This window comes from Trachinotus anak, unplaced genomic scaffold (assembly GCF_046630095.1).
Source record: "Trachinotus anak isolate AG129_WGS33_773 ecotype Australia unplaced genomic scaffold, CSIRO_AGI_Tana_v1 ptg000019l, whole genome shotgun sequence".
Lineage (NCBI taxonomy): Eukaryota > Metazoa > Chordata > Actinopteri > Carangiformes > Carangidae > Trachinotus > Trachinotus anak.
In genome coordinates, this window is record NW_027273870.1 from 2,257,972 (window position 1) to 2,284,844 (window position 26,873).

At 41.9% G+C, this 26,873-nt stretch overlaps 2 protein-coding genes across 3 annotated transcripts in view; one reads left to right on the plus strand and one right to left on the minus strand.

The window, feature by feature from the left end:
• prkcaa (protein kinase C, alpha, a) overlaps window positions 1-26,873 on the plus strand; it is a 130,095-nt gene that overhangs the window by 94,453 nt on the left and 8,769 nt on the right. For both annotated transcript variants that reach the window (XM_071504825.1, XM_071504826.1), the window contains 6 exons: window positions 1,678-1,769; window positions 1,941-2,003; window positions 2,338-2,476; window positions 17,682-17,762; window positions 19,505-19,612; window positions 25,153-25,293. In XM_071504825.1, coding sequence (XP_071360926.1) covers window positions 1,678-1,769; window positions 1,941-2,003; window positions 2,338-2,476; window positions 17,682-17,762; window positions 19,505-19,612; window positions 25,153-25,293 — 624 coding nt within the window. The remainder of the gene's footprint in view (window positions 1-1,677; window positions 1,770-1,940; window positions 2,004-2,337; window positions 2,477-17,681; window positions 17,763-19,504; window positions 19,613-25,152; window positions 25,294-26,873) is intronic.
• LOC139636609 (uncharacterized) lies at window positions 9,378-14,286 on the minus strand. Its single transcript, XM_071504827.1, has 18 exons — window positions 14,057-14,286; window positions 13,847-13,918; window positions 13,623-13,706; window positions 13,380-13,457; window positions 13,152-13,235; window positions 12,922-13,005; window positions 12,711-12,815; window positions 12,523-12,600; window positions 12,306-12,389; window positions 12,100-12,183; window positions 11,871-11,975; window positions 11,347-11,451; window positions 11,147-11,251; window positions 10,917-11,021; window positions 10,676-10,780; window positions 10,429-10,536; window positions 10,133-10,258; window positions 9,378-9,836 (listed from the first exon to the last, which is right to left on the minus strand). Exons 1-18 carry the CDS (start codon window positions 14,265-14,267, stop codon window positions 9,523-9,525), a joined length of 2,037 nt encoding a protein of 678 aa, XP_071360928.1. The 5' UTR covers window positions 14,268-14,286; the 3' UTR covers window positions 9,378-9,522.

The window sequence follows — 26,873 nt, forward strand, 5'->3', positions numbered from 1 at the left end:
GAAATCGGCAGTCAGCTTTATCACAAATGCCTCTTTGTGAAGGTGCCCAGCCACTGCTTAGCTGAATGAGGCCAAGCTGAACTATAGCAGCTGATTAGAACTGTAGCACCAGCGGGCGGAGGAAATAGAACGAGACACAGCTTGGCTCATAGCATATTCATGAGTACAAAAAGACACGCACATTCTCCCACTCACAAAAACACACTAATTTAGTTGCACACTTTCACGTCCTCTCATTAGTATTTCCACAGTTTATTTGCAGACTAGCGTAAAAAAAAAAAAAAAAAAAAAGATAAAAAAATTATATTAATGTTGATGTTAGTACACATATGATAATATGTGATGGCAGATGTTAGGTCTTGTGGATCTTTTCTTTATCAGTTCATCTGGTTTCCTTTTCACTCACCATTAAGTGTAGTTGTTCTCTTTGTACAGTTATTGTAACAGACTCTCTCTCCACCTTCACTGGTATTTCAGTCTAATTTATTTGCCAAAAAAGAGACAAAAAAACACAAGAATCTAATTAATCTGATGTAATTTTTTTTTCAAATGACGATATTGCAATATTATATCATATAATGATTCATCATTGATAATAATTATTGCAATATGATCTTTGTTGCATATCATTCAGTCTGATGGCACATGATAATTGTGTAGTGAAAATCTGATGATGTGACAGCCCTCATTGCACCATATTCTAGTATTTTTTGTTGTCTGGTGCATGTAATAACTTCTTATAAAAATAACTAAATACAATTTGCATATTAAAGGCAGGTGTTGCAGTGTTGGGAAAGGCAGTTTAAAACTGAGTGTCTCATTGTGTAGATGTTTTAGTCTGTAAATGTCTGTAGAGAGTCTGATTGGTATAATTCAGTTTTGTATCCATTGTATCCAACTATTAGAGTTTGATATAGGTCAGTTTTTGTGTGAGTAAAGCTACAAAACAAAGTCGGTTTTGATCTCACGTCGCTGATTGACACAAACGCTTATTTAAGACAGAAAGTTTGAAAGAATCCCAAAATGTTTTCTGTGAAGACAGCGTGTTGTCAATATTCATCAGAATGAAATCCAGCTACAGTAGCTTTTATTGAGTGAGAACACCACTGTGTCAATGAGTTAGAAGACCACAGTTTAACGTGAGAGGTACAGAGATGTAGAGAAGGTGGAGAGTAGTGTGTCACTCCAGTAAACCAGGTGGAAGGTCCAGCTTTGCCACCGGTGTGGGTCTGTTGCTGTGAGGAAACATGGGTTCTTGTTTTGTCAGTAAGGGACCATCAAACACAGCCTGACGACGGTGGGGCCAAACTTGTCATGGGCTGTAAGGGACCAGCCCTGTTAGACAAAGGGAATATTTCCTGACAGATGTCTGTGTTGAGTGTTTTCTTTTTTTTTGTTGTTGTGGGCTTTTTAGGTCACCTTGTCATGGAAAGTGTAGCGGGAACGATGGAACGGCTCAGACAGCAGAGCGAGAGGAGGCTGTAACACTGAGCTGTATTTTCCTGTTTAGAGCTTTGACAGCGAATAGAAAAGCTGCGTAATTTTTTACAGCTTTGTGGAACTTGCAGTGTTTTTGTACAAAAATAGTGATGTTGCATATTTTTCTCCCTCTTCTCTTCCCATGCCCCACCCACCCCTGTCTCCTCTCCTTTTGTATCTCTTTCTGTATGACCACAGGATCGTCTCTACTTTGTCATGGAGTATGTGAATGGGGGAGACCTCATGTACCATATCCAACAAGTGGGAAAGTTCAAGGAGCCTCAGGCAGTGTAAGACACAGCAGTTTAAGATTGTAGTTCTGATCTCAGCCTTGTAAAGTAATACAAAGGTTAAAAAAAGAAAAGGTTTTCAGTGATGGAATTATTTCTGTGATATGGAAAAGCTGTCTCTGAGTGGTCTGAAGGTTGAGCGAGTCTGTAAATGTGTGGCTGTTATTGCAGGTTCTATGCAGCAGAGATCGCTGTTGGTCTCTTCTTCCTGCACAGTAAAGGAGTCATCTACAGGTGAGTTTTAACCAGTTTACAGCTCACACAGCTCAGTGCCTGCTGTTCTGCAAATTCAGTGCCTACATTAAAGTCATAATTGGACATTTTATGATATATATACATATATAAATGATACCATGACACCAGCAGTTAGCCATCCTCTAGTGCTTTTTTGATTTTCTTTTAATGAAAACACCCAGCAGCAGCAGCAGCAGCAGCAGCAGCAGCAGGGGTTTGTTTGGAATAAATAGCAGAAGAATCAGGTAGTTAGTGTCAGCAGCGAAAGCCGCCTGATGAAACTGCTAAAAGCAAAAGCTTCAGGGATGTTTCGAATGTCTGTGTACCTCCTCAGGGATCTGAAGTTGGACAATGTGATGCTGGACTGTGAGGGACACATCAAGATTGCTGACTTTGGCATGTGCAAAGAGAACATGACAGAGGGAGTGACCACGCGCACCTTCTGCGGCACTCCAGACTATATAGCCCCAGAGGTGAGTAAGGCTCAACGTGGAGACGTGTGTGTGTGTGTGTGTGTGTGTGAGAGTATGCGTGTGCGCATGCGTGTGTGCGTGTTTTGATGCATGAGGTCATCTCTGTCACTGTCTGGCCTGAGCCTGTGTCACCCTTGTGTTCCAGATTAAGGTCAGTGCCTCAGGACAGACTCACACAGCAACACACACAGGGGCTCACAAACACACATACACACACACACACATACTCGCTAGCATTGTTTAATGACGTAAGCATCCCCAGCTCAGTGTGTCTGCTCGCGAGTCCAAATTAACCCAAACATACAAGCTGTGGCCTCTGTATGTCCCCGCGGCTTTTCTCACCAGCAGAGTCAATCCTTTATCGAAATGTTGGTTTTATCAGTTTCTGTGATAATTATTCATTCGAGACAAATTCACCCACATTTCACAACGTGACCTTTGTCATTTCTGATCATGATTGCGTTCATGTTGCCATCACATATGCCTACATGCTGCGCGTGTTTTCGCTAATGTGAAGATGGGAAGTAGAAGACAAAGTACATCTTCAAAGTTACCTCACAGCACCAGTGTTCACTGTCATACTGAGAAACACTTGTGTCCTTGGTCTGGTTTCAGTCTAAGTGAACGGAGGCCGACCCCGCCCTCACTCAGGGGTAGATCCAAGATGACTGACTGGATGATTGATAAGCCCACTGCTCTCCATAGTTGTGTATCACTGGAAATATTTCAGTACAAACAATCGTACTTTGCTGGGTGTCAACACTTTGTTCAACAAACCAAATGGTATCTGGAAACCAACCTCAGTATCTATTATTCAGAGTCATTTTTTTGCCTGTTAATCTTCTTAATTTCACCAAATATAGTGACAGGAAAGGTCTGACGCAGCAGCTTTTAGCTTGTCATACTTCACACACTGATTTAGTTTGTCCACCTCTCTGGCCATTATCAGTTCGCCGGCTGCTATTTAATGGTGGGCTGCGTTATCGATTCTCTCTAAAACCCTCTCTGATAGACTGGGAGCCTAATTCCGCCCCACGGATGCAGGGTGAACATGCTGTGACCGTTCAGAGTCAGACTGACACTAATGCGGCAGCCAGGGATGACACAGCAGGAGAGCAGAGCGAAGCAGCTCCTGCTTCCATAGCCGAGACACACACTGCATGTCACACATACATGATGCCCCCCCCAAACATGCTGGACTCATCTCACACACACTGTACTGCATACACTGATGCATATCTATATGCGCACAAGCTTTCAACAGACACACAAATCCAGTCACACACACACTTGTACATGAGTGTTTTTTGAGCAGAGCACACACTCAAAAACACTCCTAGGTGGGGACTGACCTTAAAAATGGTCTTGCAGTGGTGACATTTTCAGAGATAATCGAGGGAAAGTGCTCCTCAAATTGCATTTGACAGAAGCATCAACTATTAACTTCATGGTTTGGACACATGCTCCATACAATTAACTTTTTTTCGGTCCATTTTTTTGTGTAGTTCTTACAGTACATCTCATTTAATGAGCGTGTGTTATGTGTATACGCATTATATAAGCTGTCAGAAGCTACTGCAGTAGTAAAGGACATTCTTCTCATTCAAAGGAGCTTGTTTCTTTTTTTATCCTGAAGCTGCAGTGAGTACTTTGTTGAACTTGAGTGTGTTAGTGATTTTTTTTAATGTCAATAAGCTCTTCCTCCGCTCTGCTTTAGGTTGTGTTTGATTGATCTACTCAGCCTGACGTTGCACATACATGAGTGATGTCTTACTGAACTCAAGAGATTTTCATCAGTCATGATCAACAACATTTGCAATTGGTTGAACTCTGAAATTTGATTTGAAGTCACATCAACACGTTGTAGGTGTTGGTCTCCGCCCTTGCAACTGTGTCTATGCTCAGAAGTGGGGTGGGGGGCTGCTGTTGTGAGGTCACATCTGCAACATGGTGGCGTTTGTGCATGTTTGTATCTTGAAGTAGATTAGAGTGGGTCTCCTGGTTGTCAGCACACATGTGACAGAGTGCAGTAGTGTTCCTGCTGCTAGTCACCACACACCCACACACACGCACACACATACATGCACACACACATGCACGCACACACACGCGTGTGCAGGCGCACAGTTTTCGCTGTGTTTACTCTGACCTATATAGCCAGTCATTGGTTGCTGTCTGGGAGGAATGCTCATACTAATGTGAATTTACACCTCGATGACTTTGACACAGAGAGAAAGCGATAGTGAGGAAGACAGAGAGAGAGAGAGAGAGAGGAAGCAAATAGAAGAGACATAAGGTGTTAACCGTGACGAAAAGAGCAGGAGCTGATAAGTGTAAGCGGACAATGAAGGACAGACGCCGAGAAACTCCCTAACGATGACTCTGTGCGGCATTTCAGGAGAGCGTTTGAGGATATAGAGCTGTCTGACATGGGCCATTTCCTTCTACGCCTTACTCGGTCCCCACTGTGGTGAGGCATAAGTGTCCACCTCGCTGCTCACCCCACTGTGGGCCAAGATGATATAATACAAATGTATTCATAAACTTCTCTCTCCTGTCGGCTGGTGTTCCTGCTCCAGAAAGTGTTAATGTGTGATGATACAGGATAGTGAGGCACAACTTACTAATCTAATATGTTACTGTCACAACCAGCATTGATATGCACAAGAGTGGTTAGACTGGGACATTCATTTCCTCTGTAATCTTTTCATTTGCTTTAATGAAGGAACTTCTCACATAACTCTTAACTTTGAAAGATATTTTGTTCATTTATAATAAGAAATTTAACACATTTGCTTCAGGCGACTTGACTGTGCACAGTTCAGGGTTGTTCAAGATGCAGATATGTACAATGGGTCCATTTTTTTTTTGTTGTTGAATAATGACTGTTGCCGTTTGCCTCATTTCTCAGAAAGTTTGAGGACTGGGAATAGAAAGCCTGAGTCATCGCAGACTTGCCGTCTGGCCACATGCTTTTGCAGCGGCAGCTCCATTTTTAAACTCTTCGCCAATTACCAAGCACTCCAACCAGTGTTTTTAGATCAGAGCTGTTAGTGGTCTTACAAAATCACTTCATCCGTGGGTAGGAAAAGTGAGTGAGAAGTGAGAAAACGTCAGGGAGGGGAGAAGGAGGTGGAAAAAGAGAAAGTGAGAAAGAAGCAGCAAATGAGACAGAGGAGAGCGATTGACAGCAGTGGAGAGAGCGAGAGCATGAAAGCAGCCATGCTTTCTAATGGCAGTTTATCCCTCTGACAGATTGTTGAAAACTCTTTTGTTGTTCCTCTCCTCTCCTTTTTTTCCTCTGCTGCTTCATTATACTGCATGTGCATGCCACTACAATGGATTTCCCCTATCCGGGTTATTTTTAATTAACATCATTAGCTTGTATCAGTATGCTACTGGCAATAGATACGGTGCATGATGCATGCAAAGAAATATTTTACAGTGTCATTGATAATACATCATAGTCTGTGGCAGTTCAGTTGTGAATCTGTAATTATACATCATATAGAGAGCCTATATAGAGATATAAAATATTTATCTATTATTTACTGTATTTTTTGTTGATGTGTAGATATTGATTTTTATATTGATATTTCCCACATGTTTACACAGGGCAATTATCTAATTTACATTAACGAGGACATTTTCCTTCATTCAAGACTGAAGAACATAACGCAGCATAATGCTAAACTGAAACTGACACTGGGAACATGCTGCATATTTTTCTTAACCTTTGCGAACATTCTTTCTGTAATCTATCGCTCACAAGCCCACCCCCCACCCCCTTTTAAGTAGTCTTCTTGCTCATATATGAAAAGGTGCTGTTTATCTACTGTGCTACTTGCAGCATGGGATGCTCATGTAAACCCCAAGGCTGCTCATTAAGATCATCAGTGAATGAAACCAACCACAGCGTACACTACTGAGAAATGCTTTCAAAAAGAGACTACTAAAGCATGGCCTGATGCACACAGTATCTGCTCCACAGCACACACATTCCTCAGAGGGGTCCCATAACAACAGCGAAGCAGATATTCACTTAGCACCCTGGAACAGCGTTGGTCATAAGGGTGGCGATGTGTGCTGTAGAGTTCGACCACACTGAGTTTTTTTTTTCTTATCTAATTTGTTTCCATAAGGAGGGTGAGGGTTATAGGAGTACAGGTTAGGGCTTGTGTGTGTTTACGTGTGTGTGTGTGTGTGTGCATGTGGTGAGGAGAGTAGCCTTGAATAGCTAGCAGTCTGATCCAGAACTGTCATGTAGCATTAGGTCTAATGGGAGAGAGATGTCTTGAGCAGTGTGTATGCACACTCACAAACAAACACACACATACAAATATACGCAGAAACACACACACACACACACACACACACACACACACATGCAGACTGTTCAAGGCACTAGCACAGGTACATAAATAAACACACAGACGCAGGCACACAAAACATTTTTTGACTCATCAAAGAAAATATAGAGTGGATGTTCAGAATCATATATATAAAAAATATTAATGTGCACAAAGACAATTTCTTTTCTCTCTCTCTCTCACACACACACACACACACACACACACACACACACACACACATTTGTACTGCTGTGAATCAACAGAGCTCTCCTGGCCAGAGGCTTTCATACAATAAAGGAAAAAAATAAAACGGGATGAGAGCAGAGAATGTCAGGCACCGGTCACGCTTGTCTATTTCCATCGCTGGCAACCTGGAAGAAGAAAGAGTACTTTACGTATTTATCAGCCTCGTGCAAACAGGAGAGCAAACAAACATCCCTGTACATAATGAATAAGTTGAAAGCAGAATGTCTAGACTTAACACGCTGGTTCGGAGCACGAAGGTCACCGTGCGTGGAACCGCAAATGTCCGCTGGTGTTGTTTCAGACAGACGATGGGTGGCAAGGGCACGAGTCACAGCAGCATCACATTAGCACAGCGCTCGGCAGGATGGCCTGAAACTGATCTAAACAGTTGCTTTTTTGCTGAACTCTAATTGCCCTCTCTGGCTTTTTTTTTCTTTCCTTTTCTCTTTCTTTTCGCTTCACTCTCACAGACTCTGAATCTGACTCCTCTGCCTTCTTTTAACTGGTAACTCTCGGTCTGTAAACCGATGCAGCATTTGTGACAGTGTAGCGTTTGCCAGCTACATGCTAATGTCGACATAGTTACAATGACAATATTAACATGATATTTAGCCGGTACAATGATTGCCACGTTCACCATCTTAGTTTAGCACGGTAACAAATGCTAAATAAAAAAAAAACATCCTTGAGCAAATTTTATATTGAGATATTGCACGATTCTGCCTTCTGGTAGCTCCAGATGAAATGTCAGGGGATCAACATAATCATTCAGATTCATGGTCTGTGGGTCATGAATGTCTGAACCAAATGTTGACCTACATGTGGCACAAGATACAAGTCAGGGGATCAATAAAGTCGATAGGATTCATCCACTAGAGACTGTAAATGTTTGTGCAAAAACTTCATCAATCATTATTTGATGTTTCAGTCCAAAGCAATGGACTGACCAACCCACCTGTCGATCAACTAATCATTCGACCAACCAGCTTTGCCGTCCTTAGTGCCACCTCATTAGCATAAAAACATACACTAAAATCTGATCCTGAGCTTCTTTGTGAATGAATGCTACAATTAAGAAAAAAATAGTTAGATATACGGTGATAGTGTCATCTTACAGCCAGTACACCGTGAGAAAACACAAAGTGTCTTATCTCAGTGTTTTTCACACCATCGGATTCTCTTCTTTTCTTTCTCCCTCCCTTTTCTTTCTCTCTCTTTCTGTCTCTCTCTTTACCCCTTTTTTATCTCTCTTCCTCTCTGTTTTTATTCCCGCGACACAAGCCGACGTGGCGCTGCAGATCTCCTCGCTGCACTGACCTGATGTGTCTACTTTTCAGTTGAAGTCGTGGTTTCGCAAGAGAGACTGTGAGGTCATTTCTCAGCGCAACAAATGTGCCACATTAGGTCCTCAATGACGTGCTGTCTAACCCCGGCCTAGTTCACCCTGACATGGGAAAATCAAATCAGTAGAGTGTTAAAAAAAAACTTTCGAAGATGAGGTACATCTGAACTGCTCAGTTGTTGTCTTAGTGTGTTGTAAAATTAAATTTTTGTTAATTCATGTTTGGATGTGAGTTTAGAGATAGGAGTGAGTATTTTTGTTTTCCCGGTGAGATTATTCTGCTCTGTGACTCTTCTCATACATATTGAAATATTTCAACAGAGGCAGCGCAAATCTTATGTGAAAACTGTAGCTGAATTCGTTGGCAGCTGTCAGGTCAGACTGAAGGTCGGCGTGATTCCTGCAGGAAGCGGGATTTGAACAGGCAAGCTGAGCGATTTCTCTCGCCATGGAGTCTTTGACCCTGGAGCTAATTAAAAACATTGAACCGTGGTAAGGGAAAGGGGCTTTTCCCTACTGCACCTTCCTGCCTCCTAACCAAAGAACGAAGGGAAGCCGAGGATTAAGGCTTAGCACTTCTCCCCTTCTCAAGGCGCCATGTTCACTTTCACGTGAAGGGATCAGGATGTGGAGCCTTAAACACGTTTTCTCATGCATGCACTTGTCATTTTTTAACACGAGGCTGTCACTCTAGGTTATGACCTCATTCTTATTCTCTTTCATGTTGATATGATCTTTAGGAGCTTATGCACGTTCACTGAAAGAACAATGCGTGAGCTGTGTGTTAAATAGATCTGCACAGTTCATGTCATGATTTTGATGTTTTATGCAGTATAGGTTCAGCAAACACTGTTGGCCGTTTCTCAGTAGTTAATTTGATTTTTATAGAGAATGATAAAGTCAGCCTGTTAGCATAAACACTCCTGAACAACCGCTTTGACTGAATTAATGAGAGCCGGACTGTGATTCCATAAAGTTTAATAGTGATATTGGTGCAACTGCTCCAACCACAAACAAACAGTCCTGAAACAAATGAAAACAAAATACATTTTTCTTTACTTGATTTGAGTGACTGTCTACAAGTAATTCAGATTTCACTGGTGAGGTTACAGAATGGTTTTGGGTGCATCACTGGGCATACTGTAGAGCAGAATACCAGTGAAGGTACAGAGGTTGCGGTCGCTGTCTGCCCAGACCCAGGACCTGGCCTCCATGTGCACGTCAACCTGGTCTCCTTTCTGAAGAAGCAGCACGACTCCATTAGAGCCGTTGTCAGTGAGGTCGGAGGCAGTTGGGTGTTCAGCAGTGCCCACCACGGCCTCACCGTTCTTGTACAGCAGGAGAAAGCCAGGGTGTCCTCCGTTGGCGTGAGAGTAGAGGGTGAAGTGGTAAACTCCGCTGACTGGTGCTGTGAAGACGCCTGCACAGGAAGTTTGGAGAAGGAAGATGATGATAGGTCGTAAAAAAGCACGAAACATTAACTCAGTGGACTTTGTAAGTAAGAAGCACCACAGCTTTGTTTTATTAACATGCAAATACAACACTTCCAAGACTAATGGCAGGAATGCACCCTGCAACCAACAAGGCAAGAAACCAATTCCCAGGTTGAAGTGGAGATGGAAGACAATGTAGGAGCTTTCCCAGTATTGTGTTTTATGATCAATTAATTAGTGAGTAGCTCAGCACACACACAAATAGGTTACTGTCATGCATTACCTGTTGTGGGATTATAGCTGTCACCAATGTTGGTGATGACTTTCTTGTAGATAAGAGTAGTCTCAGTGTTAAATGGCCCAATGTGCATTTGGTTCTCTTCCAGGGCAGCAGAGAAAGCTACCTTATCTGTTAAGAAAAACACATAAACAAAAAAAATGTGACTGACAGTGTTAAAATGTGTTTGTGTGTATATATCCATGCTTAAAAGAGAAAGAAGAGCTACAAAAAAAAAAGAGCATCTCATCTCCACATACTTGAACGTCTTTCTTCCCATGTTGAAGTATAACCTTATTTACCTTCAGTGATTGTTGTCTTCACCTCGTCCACTGCTGCAGCTGTCTGCTCGACCTTATCCTTCAGCTCCTCTTGCACAGCTTGACTCTTCTCCAGTTTGGCCTCCAGCTCTATCATGAAAATATATTAAGCACAATAAAATACCACATGACAAAAAACACGAAATGATAATTTAATAATACAGTTTAAAGCTCTATGTGAATGTGTATATGCAGGGAGCAGATAGAAGGGGAAATTTGACATGCTTGCCTTGATCAGCTGTTTTGAGTGCCTCCATCTCAGCCTCCGTTTTTTCCAGCTTTGTGTTCATCTCCTGGCCCAAAATCTCAGTGGCATTCAGTCTAGCGTCCAACTCTGTGGGGACATTAAAAACTATGAATTCAGGGATTTTATCAAATACATTATTGAATTCATAGTAACCTACTTACAGTAGTGATATTAATTTATATACAGTATATTTAAATAAAACACTACATGTCTGTTTTGCTACCTGTGTTTATTCTCTCCAGTGCCTCCACTTTAGCTTCAGTGACTCCAAGACGCGTGTTCATTTCCGTAGCCAGGCCTTCACTGGCCTCTAATCTGGACCTGATCTCTGGTGGAAGAAGAACACGAAAAAACCCGACACAAATTCAGCCATTACATCTCACTGAAATCAGAGATAGATCTCACTGTTTCCATCACCAGAGTGACCTAATTACTTGGACACCAAAGGGCTACCTTCATCAGCTGTCTTGAGAGCTTTCACCTCCCTCTCTGCGTCCTCAGTCTTGATCTTCAGCTCCTCACTCAGGCTCTCGGCGAGCCCCAGTCTGGCTGCTATTTCTGTTGGTCATCAGTTATGATGGAGATCATCATGACGAGCAAGATGTGAGTAATGTACAGCATCAGCGCTACAGGAATTCCTTCATTCTCTTTACCTTGATCAGCTGCATTAAGTTCCTGCACTTGTCTCAGTGCATGTTCAAGGCTGACCTTCAGCTCCCCCGTCAGACTCTCGCTGGATGACAACCTGGCTTTCAACTCTTTGGTTTGGGAGGGGGATTTGGAAAATAAAAACAACATGACATCAGATAAGCACAGATCAGATAAGATGGAAGGAAGGTGTGATAAAGCCCTAATGCAATGCCATCACTGGTCCTAGAGATCCTGGGATTTTGTATGATGTGTGGCGCCCTGGAGAATCAAAGAATATGACTTGTGTGTTGGAAAGGTCAGGATTTATCAGGGGATTTTTGAGAGTGGAAAATGGCCTTTTCATCCCAAACCAGAAAGAGGTGAAATTTGTAGTTTGAAATGCTCTGACTTAATCATGAAAAAGTCAGAAAGCTCTAAATCAGGGACACAGTAGGATTCCCTGCAAATAGTCTGCATATGAATATCTTACACTCTATATGGCAGCTGAAGAAGAATTTCCGCCAAGCGTTGAGCCGCCTCTGTTTACCTTGATCAACAGTGTTCAGCACCTCCACCTCTGTCTCTGTGTTTCCCAGCCGGGCAGCCAGCTCCTTCTCTAGACTCTCGCTGGTCTCCAGTCTGGACTCGAACCCTGACAGTTCAAATGAGGATGGGAATTAGATCTTGATTTCAACAGCTTCTTGTTTCTGATGGACCACTTATTCACTCGCAGTGTAATTGTACTAATATAATAATCTCTACATGTGTTAATGTACCTTTAATTTCCATCTGTAGTTGTGCCACCAGGGCTCTTTGCGTCTCTGCCTGGACATCAGTGGCATTCAGCCTGGCCTCCAGTTCTGCTCATTACATAGAGGAACAAAACATCATATCATCAAACACAAATAATTCTATCAAGATATCTTACACCTCGAAACTTTTTTTTTAACAGAATTATGCATTAAACATGTGATTTATTTACCTTGATCAGCTGTCTGCAGTGCCCTCACATCTGTATCCACATCTCCAAACTTATTCCCGAGCTCTGTCAGTCTGATGTTCAGCTCTGTTTGTGAAAAATGGGCAAATGAATACTGCATGATTTTCCATTCAGTCAAATACTGTATAAGGAGGAGGTGAACTGATGAGAGGGAATCTACTTTACTGGGTGTTAATAATTGACTTGTTTGTTGTATTACCTTTACTTTCCTTCTGCAGTTGCTCCACGCGTGTGTTTTGTCCCTCCAAATCGCTGGCGTTCAGTCTGGCCTCCAGTTCTTCTCAGGGAGAATAGAATGATTAGAATAAATAATGACAAGATTTTTGCACAAAAGTATTTTAACAAGGATCTGATGATATATCTTTTTCTTTCACTTTTGCTCTTTACCTTGATCCACAGTCTTCAGCGCCTCCACCTCTCTCTCAGTGTCATTAAGCCGGACATTCAGCTCCTCCTCGAGACTCTCGCTGGACTCCAGTCTGGACTCAAACTCTGACAAGTTCAAATGATGAAAATCAAATATTATTTTCTCAATCTTATCATCATCTTATCATTGGCAGTGTGGTCGCACTAATATAATTACCGCGTGTTAATGTACCTTTTATTTCAATCTGCAGTTGTGCCACCAGGGTTTTTTGCGTGTCTGCCTGGACATCAGTGGCATTGAGCCTGGCCTCCAAATCTGCTCATCACATGGAGGAGTAAAACATGAAATATTAAGTCACACAGATAATTCCACAAAAGAAGCCCACAAAGAGTCCTTCTATCTTTCATCGAAATGATTTATATATGCACATAATCATGAAGTCTGAATGTTTTTCCATTTACCTTGATCAGCTGCCTGCAGCTCCTTCACTTGTTCATCTGCATCTCCAAGCTTATTTCCCAGCTCTGTCAGTCTGGCATTCAACTCTATTTGTTAAAAATGAGGTAATAAATTGTGCATGACTTCAGCCATTCAGTCAACTATAAATCATGTGGTGAGATTAGATGAGCTGAGATGAGAGGGGAATCGACTTTACTGGTCATGAATAATTGACTTGTTTGTTGTGTTACCTTTGCTGTCCCTCTGCAGTTGTTCCACCCGTTTGCTCTGGCCCTCCAGATCACTGGCGTTCAGTCTGGCCTCCAGCTCTGCGTGGTGAGAATCAGGAGCGGGTCATAATGATAGCGAACAAATGAAAACAGGAAACAAGTTAATCATACAGTAGATTAATAGATAACACACAGAAAAAATTGAAATATCTTGCTCCATCTTTCTCCCTTGTTTTTTTAATGTAATGGGTAAATATACGTTACCTGTGTACTGCCGCACAACTTGCTGCACTTGCTTCCTCTGCTCCTCTTCCTGCATCTCACTGACTCTCAGTCTGGCCTCGTGGTCTTTTTTTTTTGCATAATGGAAATAATGCAATTTCATACATACACCTCACTAGGTAATAAACACTGAATGAATACGAATACTATACATATTTATGATACAAATGTGATGATGCTTTTATTTGAATTCTGTTCAAATCTACCTGTATAGCCTTTTTTCAGTGCATCCACCTGTTTCCATAGTTCCTCCATCAGGCTGTCAGCGACTGTCTGTACTGTACATTAAAATACAGAAATTATTCAACATTCAATATCAACACTATATTTCTGAGAGGAAAAAAAAGAAGACTTGGATGCTCAGGAGGAGGCAGCACATGCCGCGTCCTTCATCCTTCATAACCGTCTGCACATACCCTGCACTTTCTGAAGTTGCGCCAGTTGCTCTTTAGCCTGTTGCAGCTCATTTCTCTGATCATCCAAAACAGCCATCATCTCCCTGAGCAGAGTGAAGCTCTCTGCTTCAGCGGCCCCATCCTCACTGTGAGCGACAGCAGTGAACCTCTGGCCCAGGATGTTAGCCTCCGACAGGCAGCAGCCGAGCAGCACAAGCACAACAACCCTCATCTTTGTGGTCTGTGGAGCTGTGACACCTGAGGGGCCTGCAAGGGCCTATTTTAAGCATTAGGTGACCGTGTGAAAGGTTATGTAAGGTCTGCATGTTGTTTGCATGTAGATGACCATCTGAAGTTCATGAAACATGTCCACCAGGGTCAAGGGTAGAGGTGTTGTGATAAGAAGCTTCCACATACTAAAGGGCCATGGAAAAATGACATGACTGCCCTGTTAATGTAATCTTTAAAAAGCATCTGTCATACCTCCTTTTCTACTGAAAAACAGATTCCACACACTCAACATATCAGATTTGTGATGCAGATTGCAGCTCTGAGAGCATGAAAACTATGGCTACATTTCAGTAGCCAAACTGTTGGATCAGCAACATCTTCAGACACATCCATCTCTTCAGGTTTGACCACACAGAGTAAGATTACAGTGGAAGCTGCTGTTGTTAAACATAATGTAATAATTGTTCTGTGGATACCCAGAATATGAATGTAAGAACAGACCTTTCAGCAAGATAGATGAACTATTGCTTGATGAGTTCAGTGGCCTTAGGGTAAACATTTTTACATGATACATAGGCTGTAAGCACAGGCATAACGATAAATATTAGTTTATAATACATAGATGACAATGTTATTTAGGACATTATTACAGGACAGTTTCAGTATTGTTGGGTATATTCTTGGCTGGCCCAGCCACGGTCCAGCGCTCCGTCCATGACTGAATGAGTGACTGAGTCGGGTCGGGTGAGTGTGGGACTTTTCCCATTGGCTGTTTCTCTTTCAAAATAATTTTGGTGTGAACATTTTCTAGTATGTCATCAGGGGCTGTTTACAGCAGATCTACAACAGTTTTCATTTTCAGCCCCTTTCAGTGACTTTCTTTCAAAAAAGCACCTGGCAACAAATCTAAGAAGCCTTAGCTGTCGTTCGTAGAAGAGAGTCCCAGATCTCTCTGTATCTGCTCTGTTCAGAGAGCGACAGAGAAGTGGAGCAGCAGTTTGTTACCCATCAAATGCGTGCTGTATAAATGATTTCCACTTCAATATTTCCCACAGTTACAGTGACATTCAGAGGCACGTTAGCGTGCGTGCATGCAAGTTTGTGCACATGCTTGCCTTTGCATATGAGGGTAAACACATGAATGTACTGTGTGTCCAGCCGGCTCCCATCAACCCTCAGGACGGCGTCTTGACAGCGGAGTGCAGCCTCCGTCTGTGTGTGTTTTATGTGCGGACGTGGACTCCCATGGGCAACACAGAGGTCAGGTGTTAAGCAGCAAAGGTTATGTAGTGATGCAGGACAGAACTGCTCTCACACACCTAGGCACGCTGGTGTGTGCATGTGCAGGTGTGTATCTGCATGTGAGTTTTTGTTTATTTATATGCAGTATATTGTCCATGCCTGTGTGTATGTGTGTGTCACTAAGCTGGAGGAGCGTCCCAGGGCTGCATGTGTGCAGCAGAGGTCAGAATAGGTCATAGAGCAATGTACTCAGACTTAACTGCTGTAGAACACCTAAAGTCCTGTATGTCTTCTGTGTGTGTGTGTGTGTGTGTGTTTGTTTGTGTGTCTGTCTGTGTGTCTGTGTGTGTGAATGCATGGTGTTAACATATGTGCTTGTTTACTGTATCCGAGCGTGGACTGTATGTATGCACATGGATGCATCGACTGCTGTTACGTGGCAGGAGAGACGCCAGAGAAGTGGGTGGATGTGAAAGTGGGTGTGAAGTGTAAGTATGTGTGTCCTCAGAGAGGCATCAGTAGGGTTAGAGCGGGAGAGAGCACTAACCTCTGCCAATGTCAGACTAACCTGCAGGAATCCTACCAGAGAGAATAAATATACTTGAGGGAAGCTTCCTCTGACGTCCAGTGGAAATACTCTTTTTTGTCTTTTTGTTTTTTTTTGTCTGTGTACTTGCATTTGGATGAAAGGTGCACCTGCTATAAACTTATCCCTAATGTCTCTAAAAATGAGAACTGTATGATGAGGAATGCCATTAATTCCTAATTAGAAATTCGATATTCAGCCTTTTTTTGCAAGTGGTAGTCGAACCTTCATCAGTAACAAATTCATATCCTAAAACAGCATCAAACAGATCAATAATCATCTGGCAAGAGTCAAAAATGAAACATCACCGACTCAGCGAAGAGTTGCTGTCGTTGTCAGTCTTCCTGAAACATTTGGACAAAAGCATTGTAACAAAATGAGAACATCAAGTGTAGCCCTCCAAACGTGCACACACTTGCCAAGCGAGTTTTATTCGCAGTGGCTTCTCTGGTGTTTACTCCCGTCCTGAACTTGTTTTTGTGTGAAAACGTGTGAAGTGTGAACTCTTTGTTTTAGCTCTGAGGTGCTGGTGTCTTGTAAAAGACAACTCTCTCTGCAGCCTCTCGTGCACAGCCTGTTGACGGTGGGAATGTTGCGCTTTCATTCCGCCTTGCTTTTCTGTATGAAAGGTACGAACACGGAACAGGGAGGGAGGCGTTGAAGCCGGCAGTGGAGCAGTTCACAGAGCCAGATGCCAGAACGTATCGCTATCTTAAATCACACACTGGGGCGCCATTATGTCTGTGTTGTTTGGTTGAGTGTATACAAGCGAAGGCGGCATGATGAAGGGTCTCAGGAACATAGCAGCATCTCTGTGGAAAAAGGGGCTTGTGTTTTGTTATCTACTTTGCACCGGTGCACCAAATGCTCGCCTCCTGTCAGAAATTTGGAGCCTCTTATCTTCTTTGTTCAGCCACGGCACATGTATTGTTGCAGGTGATGAAATGTATTCACAGCTTTGGTCGCAACTTTGCCTCACACGTTTCCTTTGTCTGAGTCAAATCACCGCGTGAAGAGAAAGGCAATCATGTTGCCCTTGAGTTTTTAATGCGCTGAACAGGACTGGACATATCGGCCGTCAAACTTCATTCGCTTGTGTCTCTTCCATTTTTACCGGTTGGCGTCTTAACATTTTGTGACCACTGTTTGATGTTGGATCGAGTAATTTGATCATTCAGAACCGCTGAGCTGCTGCAATATCACAGTCATTTAGATTTACATAAAAATGAGACACACAGTGGCAGTTTGCATGAAAAGATATGCAACCATGCTGGAAAGAGGCCCACAGAGATGATTTCATAATGGCTTCCTGAAATTGTCCTAACACTGATTTACGTATGAAGAGTTACACAGATTAACATGACCAAATTACACTACACAGAAGGAGTGTATACATTGTGACTACTATATTATTATTATATATTCTAAAGATGTATAGACGGAGGTAACAGGACACGGAAAGATTCTCAAAAACAGTAGCAGAATGAAAGGAGTTTGTCTGCAGACTGTGTTGTTGTATTTTCAGACACAGAATTGTTTGTGGAGTTGGACTGAACCTCTGAACTTGTGTTTCTACTTCCCACACAGATCATTGCATATCAGCCATATGGACGCTCCGTGGACTGGTGGGCATACGGAGTGCTGCTCTACGAAATGCTTGCGGGACAGGTGAGCAGTGTGCACGCACACACACACACACACACACACACACACACACACACACACACACACACACACACAATGGTTCTTCTTATGTAATTGCCTGCTACAAATTATGTGACAACTTTACACAAACACACAGTTGCTCACACCCACATTATTCCCACATGTAGTCAGGTGGTGTGTCCTACAGACCTTCCCACCAGCTCTAATAATAAACACAGACACACATACACACATCTACTCCAATCACAGGACAGTTAGCGTAACCTATATTGTCAGTGTGTGTGTGTGTGTGTGTGTGTGTGTGTGTGTGTGTGTGTGTGTGTGTGTGTGTTTTCAGCTTGAATTCAAATGTTAACAGTTATACAGATTTGTAAAAGTTAGATATATGATTTAAATGTTTTACAAGCAAAGAGTAGCAGATGATTAATAAGCAGTTGCCTGCATATTAAAGCATATTCATATTTAAAAAATCATATTTAAAAAAAGATTTTTTGCATTGAACAACTCTCTTTGTATCGAACGATTCCCTTTCTGCCTCACTACCAGGAAACTGTTTTATTTGTTTATTTGTAACATGCTGTGCTGCCAGTGGACATGAGTCAATATTCTGGGCAGTGTTCGCAGGTATTCAAGTAAGCATAGCAATAACATGACAGCTGGTAGAGAAAAGAGGTGTTTCTTCTGGAATCAAATAAAGCAGCTGAAGAGAAGCAGCTAGTGTGTGTGAATGTTGGAGGATGTCCTCCATGCACTTGAATGCATCCAATTGTGTTCAAATTGGGAATATTACTGCCATCTTTTTACTTTTTGTGTTTATGTATTAAAGGGTTATTTATTGGCCATAGCATTTTCAGCACTGACCTTAAACCACATCACAGTGGAATTTATAGTTAAAACAAACAATATTTAAAAAGCACTATCATGATTTTGTCTTGTGCTCCTGAGTCTCCTCACAAACTATTAATGCTAAAAATGTTCTCATTTGTAAATGTTGAGAAAGTTAAAAAGCTCGTCCCATCAGAAGTTTTTAATAAATCATGTTTCCCCGAGTCGGTGCTAAATGACTTATTAACACAGTTATGACTTATTAAGATATTTTTGAAGTGACTCCCTTTCTAAAGGGCCAGAAGCAAAGTGCAGCTACATGCAGAAGCTCGCTCCTCCAAAGCAAAACATGAAGACGGGGATGTTTTTTTTTCGTTTCCCAAATGAACTTAGAGAAAGTGTCAGCTGCTGAACAATTAACAGAAGTTTTCACCTGTTCAGATGTTCCCCTCCTCCGCCTGTCTGTGTGAAATCAGGTAAAGGGGGCATGACGCAGACAGGCTATCTCTAGCCGAAGGGACCAGTGGAGTGGAAATGACGAATAATTCATTTTATGGACTGTCAAAACACCCACATTATGGTTACTGATGATAACCACCCAGTGAAGAGGGGAAAAAGCTGGGTCATCCACTCCATTTGCCCTGCAAGGTTTTCCTGTTCTCACGACTGATCTCCACTGTTGCTCTTTGTTTTTGCTCCTTTTTCATCCCTTTGTTGTTTTCTTTGTCTTTTCTCTCCTGTTCAGTCACGTTTGTGTCCTGTTTTTATTTTTGCCCTCTTCATCTTTATTTCTTAATATTTTCTTTATTTATTAGGGATTGAATTGGTGCTCCATGCTGACACTTTACTTTTCACTTTACCACAATGATGTAATGGATGAAACACAAAACACTGTGAATGTTGCATCCTTTCACCCTCAGCCTCCATTTGATGGAGAGGATGAAGATGAGTTGTTCCAGTCCATAATGGAGCACAACGTGTCATACCCCAAGTCCCTGTCCAAAGAGGCTGTCTCCATCTGCAAAGGGGTGAGTGCACATTCTTTGTCATCCATGAAAAAAGATTCATTTTGTACCTGCTGTCAGTGGTTTTGTTTTTTCTGTTTTAGAAACAGATTTTTAAAAATGCACTTAAACTGTCTGGTGTGAAACCTTCCTCTTCAGTCTTAGAGTCTGTTTTCCCCAGGAGCTTCTCCCACCTGGGTGGAAAATCCTGTAAATCAGGCATTTTAAGCTCTGTGTCTTTTTACGCTCTTCACTGAAGCCAAAATAATACAACTTCTTGTAAGAGAGCTACAGGCCTTTCCTGCTAGTTCAGCTTTAGGGAGAAAACCTGACAGGCTGTGTCTGGGCATATCAGGGCATATTTAACATTTAGAGAGAGAGAACATGATGAAAATAATTTTTAGAGATTGTTTTAGAGCTATTTCATCACCTCTCCACAATGACTGGTCACTCTTGGTAACATAACAATATTGATATTCCAGTAAAAATGGCCATTAGCAGTGATGATGCTAACCTTGACTATAAGGTTGTTTTTTTTTGCCACTGGTGTGAAATCACAGTGTCCCAAACCATGAAAACCTTTATGATGTTAACCAGCAAAATATGCCAGATATTATACATGTACTAGAAGTTTGGGGCAAAGACTGCATTAAATTTACATAAGCAAAGTTTCCTTCATACAAAACTGTGTCAGGACAGGATTTGATAGATGAAATAGCCATAGATCTGTACGTACCAGAACTGATCTGTCTGTTTTCTGTACAGTTTGTGCGCACACCTCACAATCATATGGAAACCCTGTCTCTGGACTCGCAGTACTGGCCTTGTTGGTGTTGACTTTTCATTACTTCAAACTGGTCTCCTGTGATGTGTTTACCAGGCCTGGTAACAAACCAGCATTCAGAGTTGCAGGGAGATTGTTTTTCATCAGATCGCTCTTCCCTGTAACAGCAGAGGAGTATTTAGACTTGACACTCTCCCGGGACGCTGTTTCAGTGACCATGGGTATACGCCTGCTGGATCTCCAGAGACAGAGGAAACTGAACAGTGGGTCAGTGCAAGTCAAGCAGGCTGGGACATGGTAGCTGTTTGTCTCGTTCTATGTTTGCAGCAGAATGTTTTGAAAGTAAATGTAAGACGAAAGCTTTTGTATTTTTTAGGACACTTACCTAATGGATCCACTGAAACTCAAACTGTGAGATTCTGAGTCCCAGTTTATTGCTTCACAGAATAAACAAGCCAAAAATCATGAGAATGAATAGTGTCTACACTAATCCCCCCCCCACTTCAACCTCTGCTTGTATGACACTACGTTTGCACTCAGAAGGAAGACGTTTGTATTTCAGTAGATGTTGATCCTCAGATGAGTTCTGGCAGCTGTCGACAGTCACAGGCACTGATGACATGAGATTCAGCTTCAGACTATATGGTCAATAAATTATAAGACATCATCATCATCATATATTTTGTTTTATTTGCAGCAGACATACAGGTTTATTCCCTGTCACAGTCCTCTGGCTGTTGCTAACTGAAGGAATGACACATGTAGAAAATGAGTATTTAAACCAGGTTCACTCGATATACTTGAAATGTCCGGAGATGCTCTCAAGAAAAGAGGAAAATCACACATTTGTATCAGGAATTTGATGGTGAACGCAGCAGTTTTGTTTCTATCCGGAGGCAGTGCAGAGTCAATGAGCTGTGAAATAATGCGCTTTCTCTCCCTGTCCCTTCCTCAACTGGCCCCTCTTTCCTTTCAGCTTCATTTCTCTTAGCTGTGTGTGTGTGTGTGAGTGTGTGTGTGTGTGTGTGTGCTTCTTTTACTATACTTGTGTCCAACAGCTTTGTGGTGACCAAAATGGCCCCTACAAGTTGAAAAGGCTGTTTTAGGGTTAAGACATGAGGGTTAATGTTGGGGGTTTAGGGAAGGCATCATGTCACTGTCCTCATTAATAAAAAAAATCATGTGTGTCCTGGTCTCGACTCTTGTTTGGCTGCAGCCCTTTACTCTTAATGGACACTTAGTGCTTGCCAGTAGCCTGACCCACAGAGGAGAGAGAGAGAGAGAGAGAAAGAAAGAATTGATGTTAGGGAAGAAAAAAAAGGAAAACAAGAGAGAGCGGTCAGAGGGAGATAAAGAGAGGTAGAAAGAGGAGAATAAAAGAGCGAAATGGGCAGGGAGCAGGAGAGGTGATGCTGCAGAGGTGAACACATTTTGACAGAAAACTGATACAGATAAAGAAAACGGAGAGAAAAGGACACATTCTCTAAGAGTATAAATGTGTTGTAATTGGTCGGTGGGTATCTGCAACTCTTCATACAGATAGTCTCCATTCTGATCAAGCCTATATATACTGTATAGTTCATTACATTTTAAATAGGTCACAGATGTAGATACACATTTGTCTCAGTAATGGGATGTTACCCAAAGGTCATTCATTTTAATGTCACTGTAGTTCTTAATGATCACTGGAAGAGAACGAGTTTTTAGATAATTAATGATCCATAGAAAACATGTTCCAGGTGTAGATTTTTTTGATGGTAAATACGTTTGAAGAGTTCACACTTAGTTTCAAAAGGGGTAAACTTGACTAATTGACTTAAATAGAAGCACTGAGGCAAACGCAACCTGGTAAAACCACATGTGCTGTCTGAGTGCTGCATAACAGCTTGTCCACAGAGGAACTGAAGCCCTTTTATTATTTGAAAAAGATGAAAGCGATGTTGTGTGTGTGTGTTTTGAAGGCCTTGATGTACTGAGTCACACAGTTGTACCTGGCCAGACTCCCATCTGCCCTCTGTTTTTACCTCAGTCTAACTCTCTGTGTCTCTCTCCCCTCCCCCCTCGTCCCATCACCGAGCCTCTCGATTCAGTGTTCCCAGCAGAAACAGCAGGAGGGCTTCAGAGTTATGTTCACTTTAAACCTTTCGCTGACAGTTCATGACGCACTGGAGCCACTCTGAGACTCGAGTGCTAACAGTTTGCAGACAGAATGAACAAATGTTCTCCATGAAACGTCAACATCACATTTTCTTTTTTTTTTTCTGGAGATGATCCATCACACTGATGCAAAAATAATTCAAATGCTCAGTTTAAAAAAAAACAAAAAAAAGTTTGAGTGTTTGATTGGCGGCAGTCCAGCAGTCAGTCACTTTCAGGACATTTCAAGGTGTGAGGTGTGTCATTTTAGTGGTGACAGCCATGTGTTTGCAGCGGGATGCTTTCTCGCTGTCAGTGACAGTCCTGTGAGCAGGCCGAAAGCTGCAAATGACTTTTTCTTCCTTGTCAACAACTGTCTTGAGTGCTATGCCAGCTGGATGCAGTCTGCTAGTTCAGATGTGGCCCAGCCTATTGCCTGTATGCTGAAGGGCAGACAGCAAGGAAACTGTAGAAACTCAGCAAGGTGAAATTCATCACTGATACAAGACTTTAGCATTATTTCATGAAGACAAGGAATCATCCAACCACTGTGACACACATTTTGAATATGTGAAGACTAATTGTTAGACTTAGTTACTTGGTAAAGATGGTATTATGTGAATAAAGCAAAGTTTAAGTGTTTGTCAGTTTGTCAGAAGAAAATCCAGCTTAATTCATCCGTTTGCTGATAAGGAATTTGAGACTGTTTCCCCCGTTTTTTTCTATGGGTTAGACAAAGTTATGCAAAAGTAAGTGAAAGAGACAAACAACACACACAACTTTCAGTCAGCTTTCAGCTAAAGCCGAGCACCAAAGTTGCCTGAAAGACAAACCAATAAGTAAAATGTATCCATGTTATATGTGTAAGAGTCATGAAATCATGAAGTAACGGAGTTGGACACAGGCTGTGTTTACATTTTTCAAACCATTTGAAACATGAGATTTCTGTTTGTTATAATATATTGTTGATTTGTGTCTAATATGCAGTAGAATAGAATACAAAGGGATTTCAGTTGGACTTAATGCCAGTGGGCTAACAAAAGCCAGGCAGCTGCTTAACATAGCTACTGTGTCAAATTAAGAGTGGGCCAGTAGCTCTCTAAGTGTGTCCACAAGCAACTGTACAACTGTTTTATTATCATCAGGAGCTGTTAGATTAGAGAACAGTGGGTGTATTGCTCAGCATACTTTCTCAGCCAGCACGGAGTGTGTGTTGTTTGATTCTGTCCTCTAGGGGTTTCAGAATTATGTATTTATATATTTTCACCACTGAAGATGAGTTTATATTAGCAGATAAGTTAAGATAACATAGTGAAACAGATGCTCAGTAATAAAACCTGACTGACAGGCGGCTGAAAGACGTGATGGAAGTGTGTATGTCTGCCTCTGTGTAAGATTACTAAACACACAAAGCGTGATTGTTAAACATGTCATATACTTCAGAACTGTCAAGATGGCTGAGCTGCGTGGGAAGGTATGCATTACAGATTAGGGATTTAACTGGATGCGCAGCAGTCTTGTGTGTGTGTGTCTGTGTATGCATGCAGTACATAGGCAGTACATACGTGCATACATCACACAGAATACCAGAGCCAGGAAGCCAGCCTATTTAAGCATTTAAACGAGCTCGGTCAAACAAAGCCCTATTTCCATTTCAGACTCCGGTACATGAATAAGTCATTTTGTCCTTGGACTGTCAGTTCTGAAGCCAGCAGGCTCTGTGTCCATCTCCAAAATTCTCCTTACCCCTTCCTTTCCAACTCAATCAAGACAAATCACAGCACTTAGGCAGGGAAAATAATGCAAAATATTTATGTAAATAGTACGTGGTAGCAGTGTATGTCGACAACCAAGCAGTGATTATCCTCCATTATGAGCAGGAATCGTTTTAATGCATTTAAAAGTGTTTGTTTCCTCCTCCAGGCCAGCTTGTGTTCTGTTAATGCAAACAAGAACATGTAGGCTCTCCGACTGCAAGCCTAATAAAACAAACATTTAATTTGACTTGTAATTTTTGACCCTTTGCTTGGATAATTACATTTATGTAATACCAACGGGCTCCTACAGCATTTAACAGGGACTGATTTTCTACTTGGTTATGTTTCCTGTGGGTGCCCTTCTTTCTTTTTTTTAAGAAAGTGCAGATTGTGTCCCCATGTTGTCTGTGGTGTGACTGTAAGTGGCAGCAGCTCTCTAAAGGTGGAACAAAGGGGGAGGGGGGGGTTCTGTCACTCTTTTTCAGAGCCATCTGTTTCGTTGTCATTTACTGACCTAGAAATGAGGTGTAATCACATTACAAAACACATCAGTGAATGAACACAGGAGGGACAGAAAACAAAAGTGAGAGTTTTCCTGATGCACTAAAAGTGACCCTAAACCTGCAAACTGAACGTTTTCTCCTTTTACTTTGGACAAAAAGTTTTTTATTTTTCTTTGAACTTGACAAAACCGGATTCCAATGAAAAACCTATGAGAACCATTAATTCCACAGTGTTTTTGTCTTCTTATAACGTACACCACTGTTAAGTGCAGCAAATAGCCAATGATCTGGGAATCACCGCTGTGATTCAGACCCATGATACCATCTATATTCTCTTTGATTTGACTCCATGTTCTCGTTTTTTTATTCCCCTACTATGAGCAGCTGATGACCAAGCACCCATCCAAGCGTCTGGGCTGTGGTCCCGAGGGAGAGCGGGACATCAGAGAACATGCCTTCTTCAGACGTATCGACTGGGAACGCCTCCAGAACAGGGAGATACAGCCGCCCTTCAAGCCTAAAGTGGTAAGTCCTGTAAACACACGTCCTCAGGGCTTCATTTATACTCCGTAGTCTAATTAGGTGTGACACCAGTTAATATAATTACTGTGACCAAGGTTAAGATGGTCCGTAGCCTCTCTCACATAAGTTTAGCCTTCATTAAAATAAGGCTGGATTTCCCATTACACTTGTCTGTTCCTATCACAAAGAGAAAATCACCACGTTGGGCTCTATTTCCATTTGGGTGCATGGTGTAAAGTCACTTTGCTGAGATACAGTGATATTTTTTTCTCACCTGCTACAAGTTACCACCTCTTAGAGCGTGCAAACACGAAACACATAAACAAGACAAGTAAACAGCTACAACCTTCTGAACTGCGCACATTGAAACGCACAAGAACAGATGTGCTCATCATTACAAGACAAATCTGTTACGGCAAGAAGTGTTCTGCCCCTCCGCTGCGTTATCCGCTCCCTCCGGGACTATTTGTTCTTGTTTACTAAGTTGCTCCTCAGCCTTCAGTCAGATTTGTCAGAATACAAACTCAAACAGGGGAAGTCACCAGTTACAACATAACTCTAGTTACAGTCCTTAGATTAACCAGAGTATTAACTACAGTTTTCATTTATATTCACAGATGATGACAACTTGTGCACAGTATTAGGTGTTTTGTGTTTGATATGATTTAGCAATCCAGGCAAAGTTAGTTGTAAGTTGGACTCAACACCAACTTTTTGGAATATCAGTGAGAAGATTTCCTGTTTTTACCTCTCAATACTGAACTACAACAAAAAGCCTCCAGGCCTTTTTTCAAAAATCTATCTCCATGAATACTTCCAGGAAGATTTACTTGAAATTTGATGAGAGGTAAAAGTGCTGGTGAAAAAAGAAGAAGAAGGGAGAACAAAGGTGATGCTGAGTGAATGCAGTTTCAAACAGTCACCAACTGCAGTCCCAGATGGCAGGAATCCCAAACCTTAGCAAATAAAACCAAAGCTGTCTGCATGGTTACAGGAGCTAAGTGATCTGGCTGAACCCTTCAGTACATGAATATTTTTTTTCTAAAATGTTGCCAGAGCTTAGTCACTCAGCCGCAGCACATTCTGCACTGAGGCAGACAGAGTAAGGACAACTGTCAGCGGTGTTGGATTGTGGGCACAGGTGGGTGTATAGTCTCGCTTTAATGGAAAATAGTCTTTTCTTGGGTTAGTGAAACATTTGATGTATTGTTGATGAATACACACAGATTTTATCTCAGCCCATCATAAATAACAGCACACATTGATTGAGAAGCAGAGCCAACACCATGCTAACTACCAGGATGTGTCGTTGCCACTCCAGGTAAATTAATGAGATAAATACCAGACATTAATTTTTTTTTTGTAAACAACTGTTTCATATGTTTTTAGTTCTTGTCCTGTGAAGGTGACCGCATTAAACAGGATATATTCATGTATGGAAGGAGTCGAGATAACACTTGGCTGATGTAATCTGACTGCTGTCCCTTGTAACATCCCCGTCAAGAGTGTCTGACAGTGCCGGGAATGGATGTCAAGAACATGACACACGAGGAGGAAGTCGTGCCACTGGTGTAATTCACTGC

Excerpts from the sequence above, each read along its gene's own strand:
- LOC139636609 (XM_071504827.1), bottom strand. The coding sequence starts at position 14,267 with ATGAGGGTTGTTGTGCTTGTGCTGCTCGGCTGCTGCCTGTCGGAGGCT. Across the intron at positions 13,458-13,622 it reads AGTTGTGCGGCAGTACACAG|AGCTGGAGGCCAGACTGAAC; the intron begins GTAACGTATATT and ends CTCACCACGCAG. Across the intron at positions 11,022-11,146 it reads TCTCAAGACAGCTGATGAAG|AGATCAGGTCCAGATTAGAG; the intron begins GTAGCCCTTTGG and ends TTCTTCCACCAG.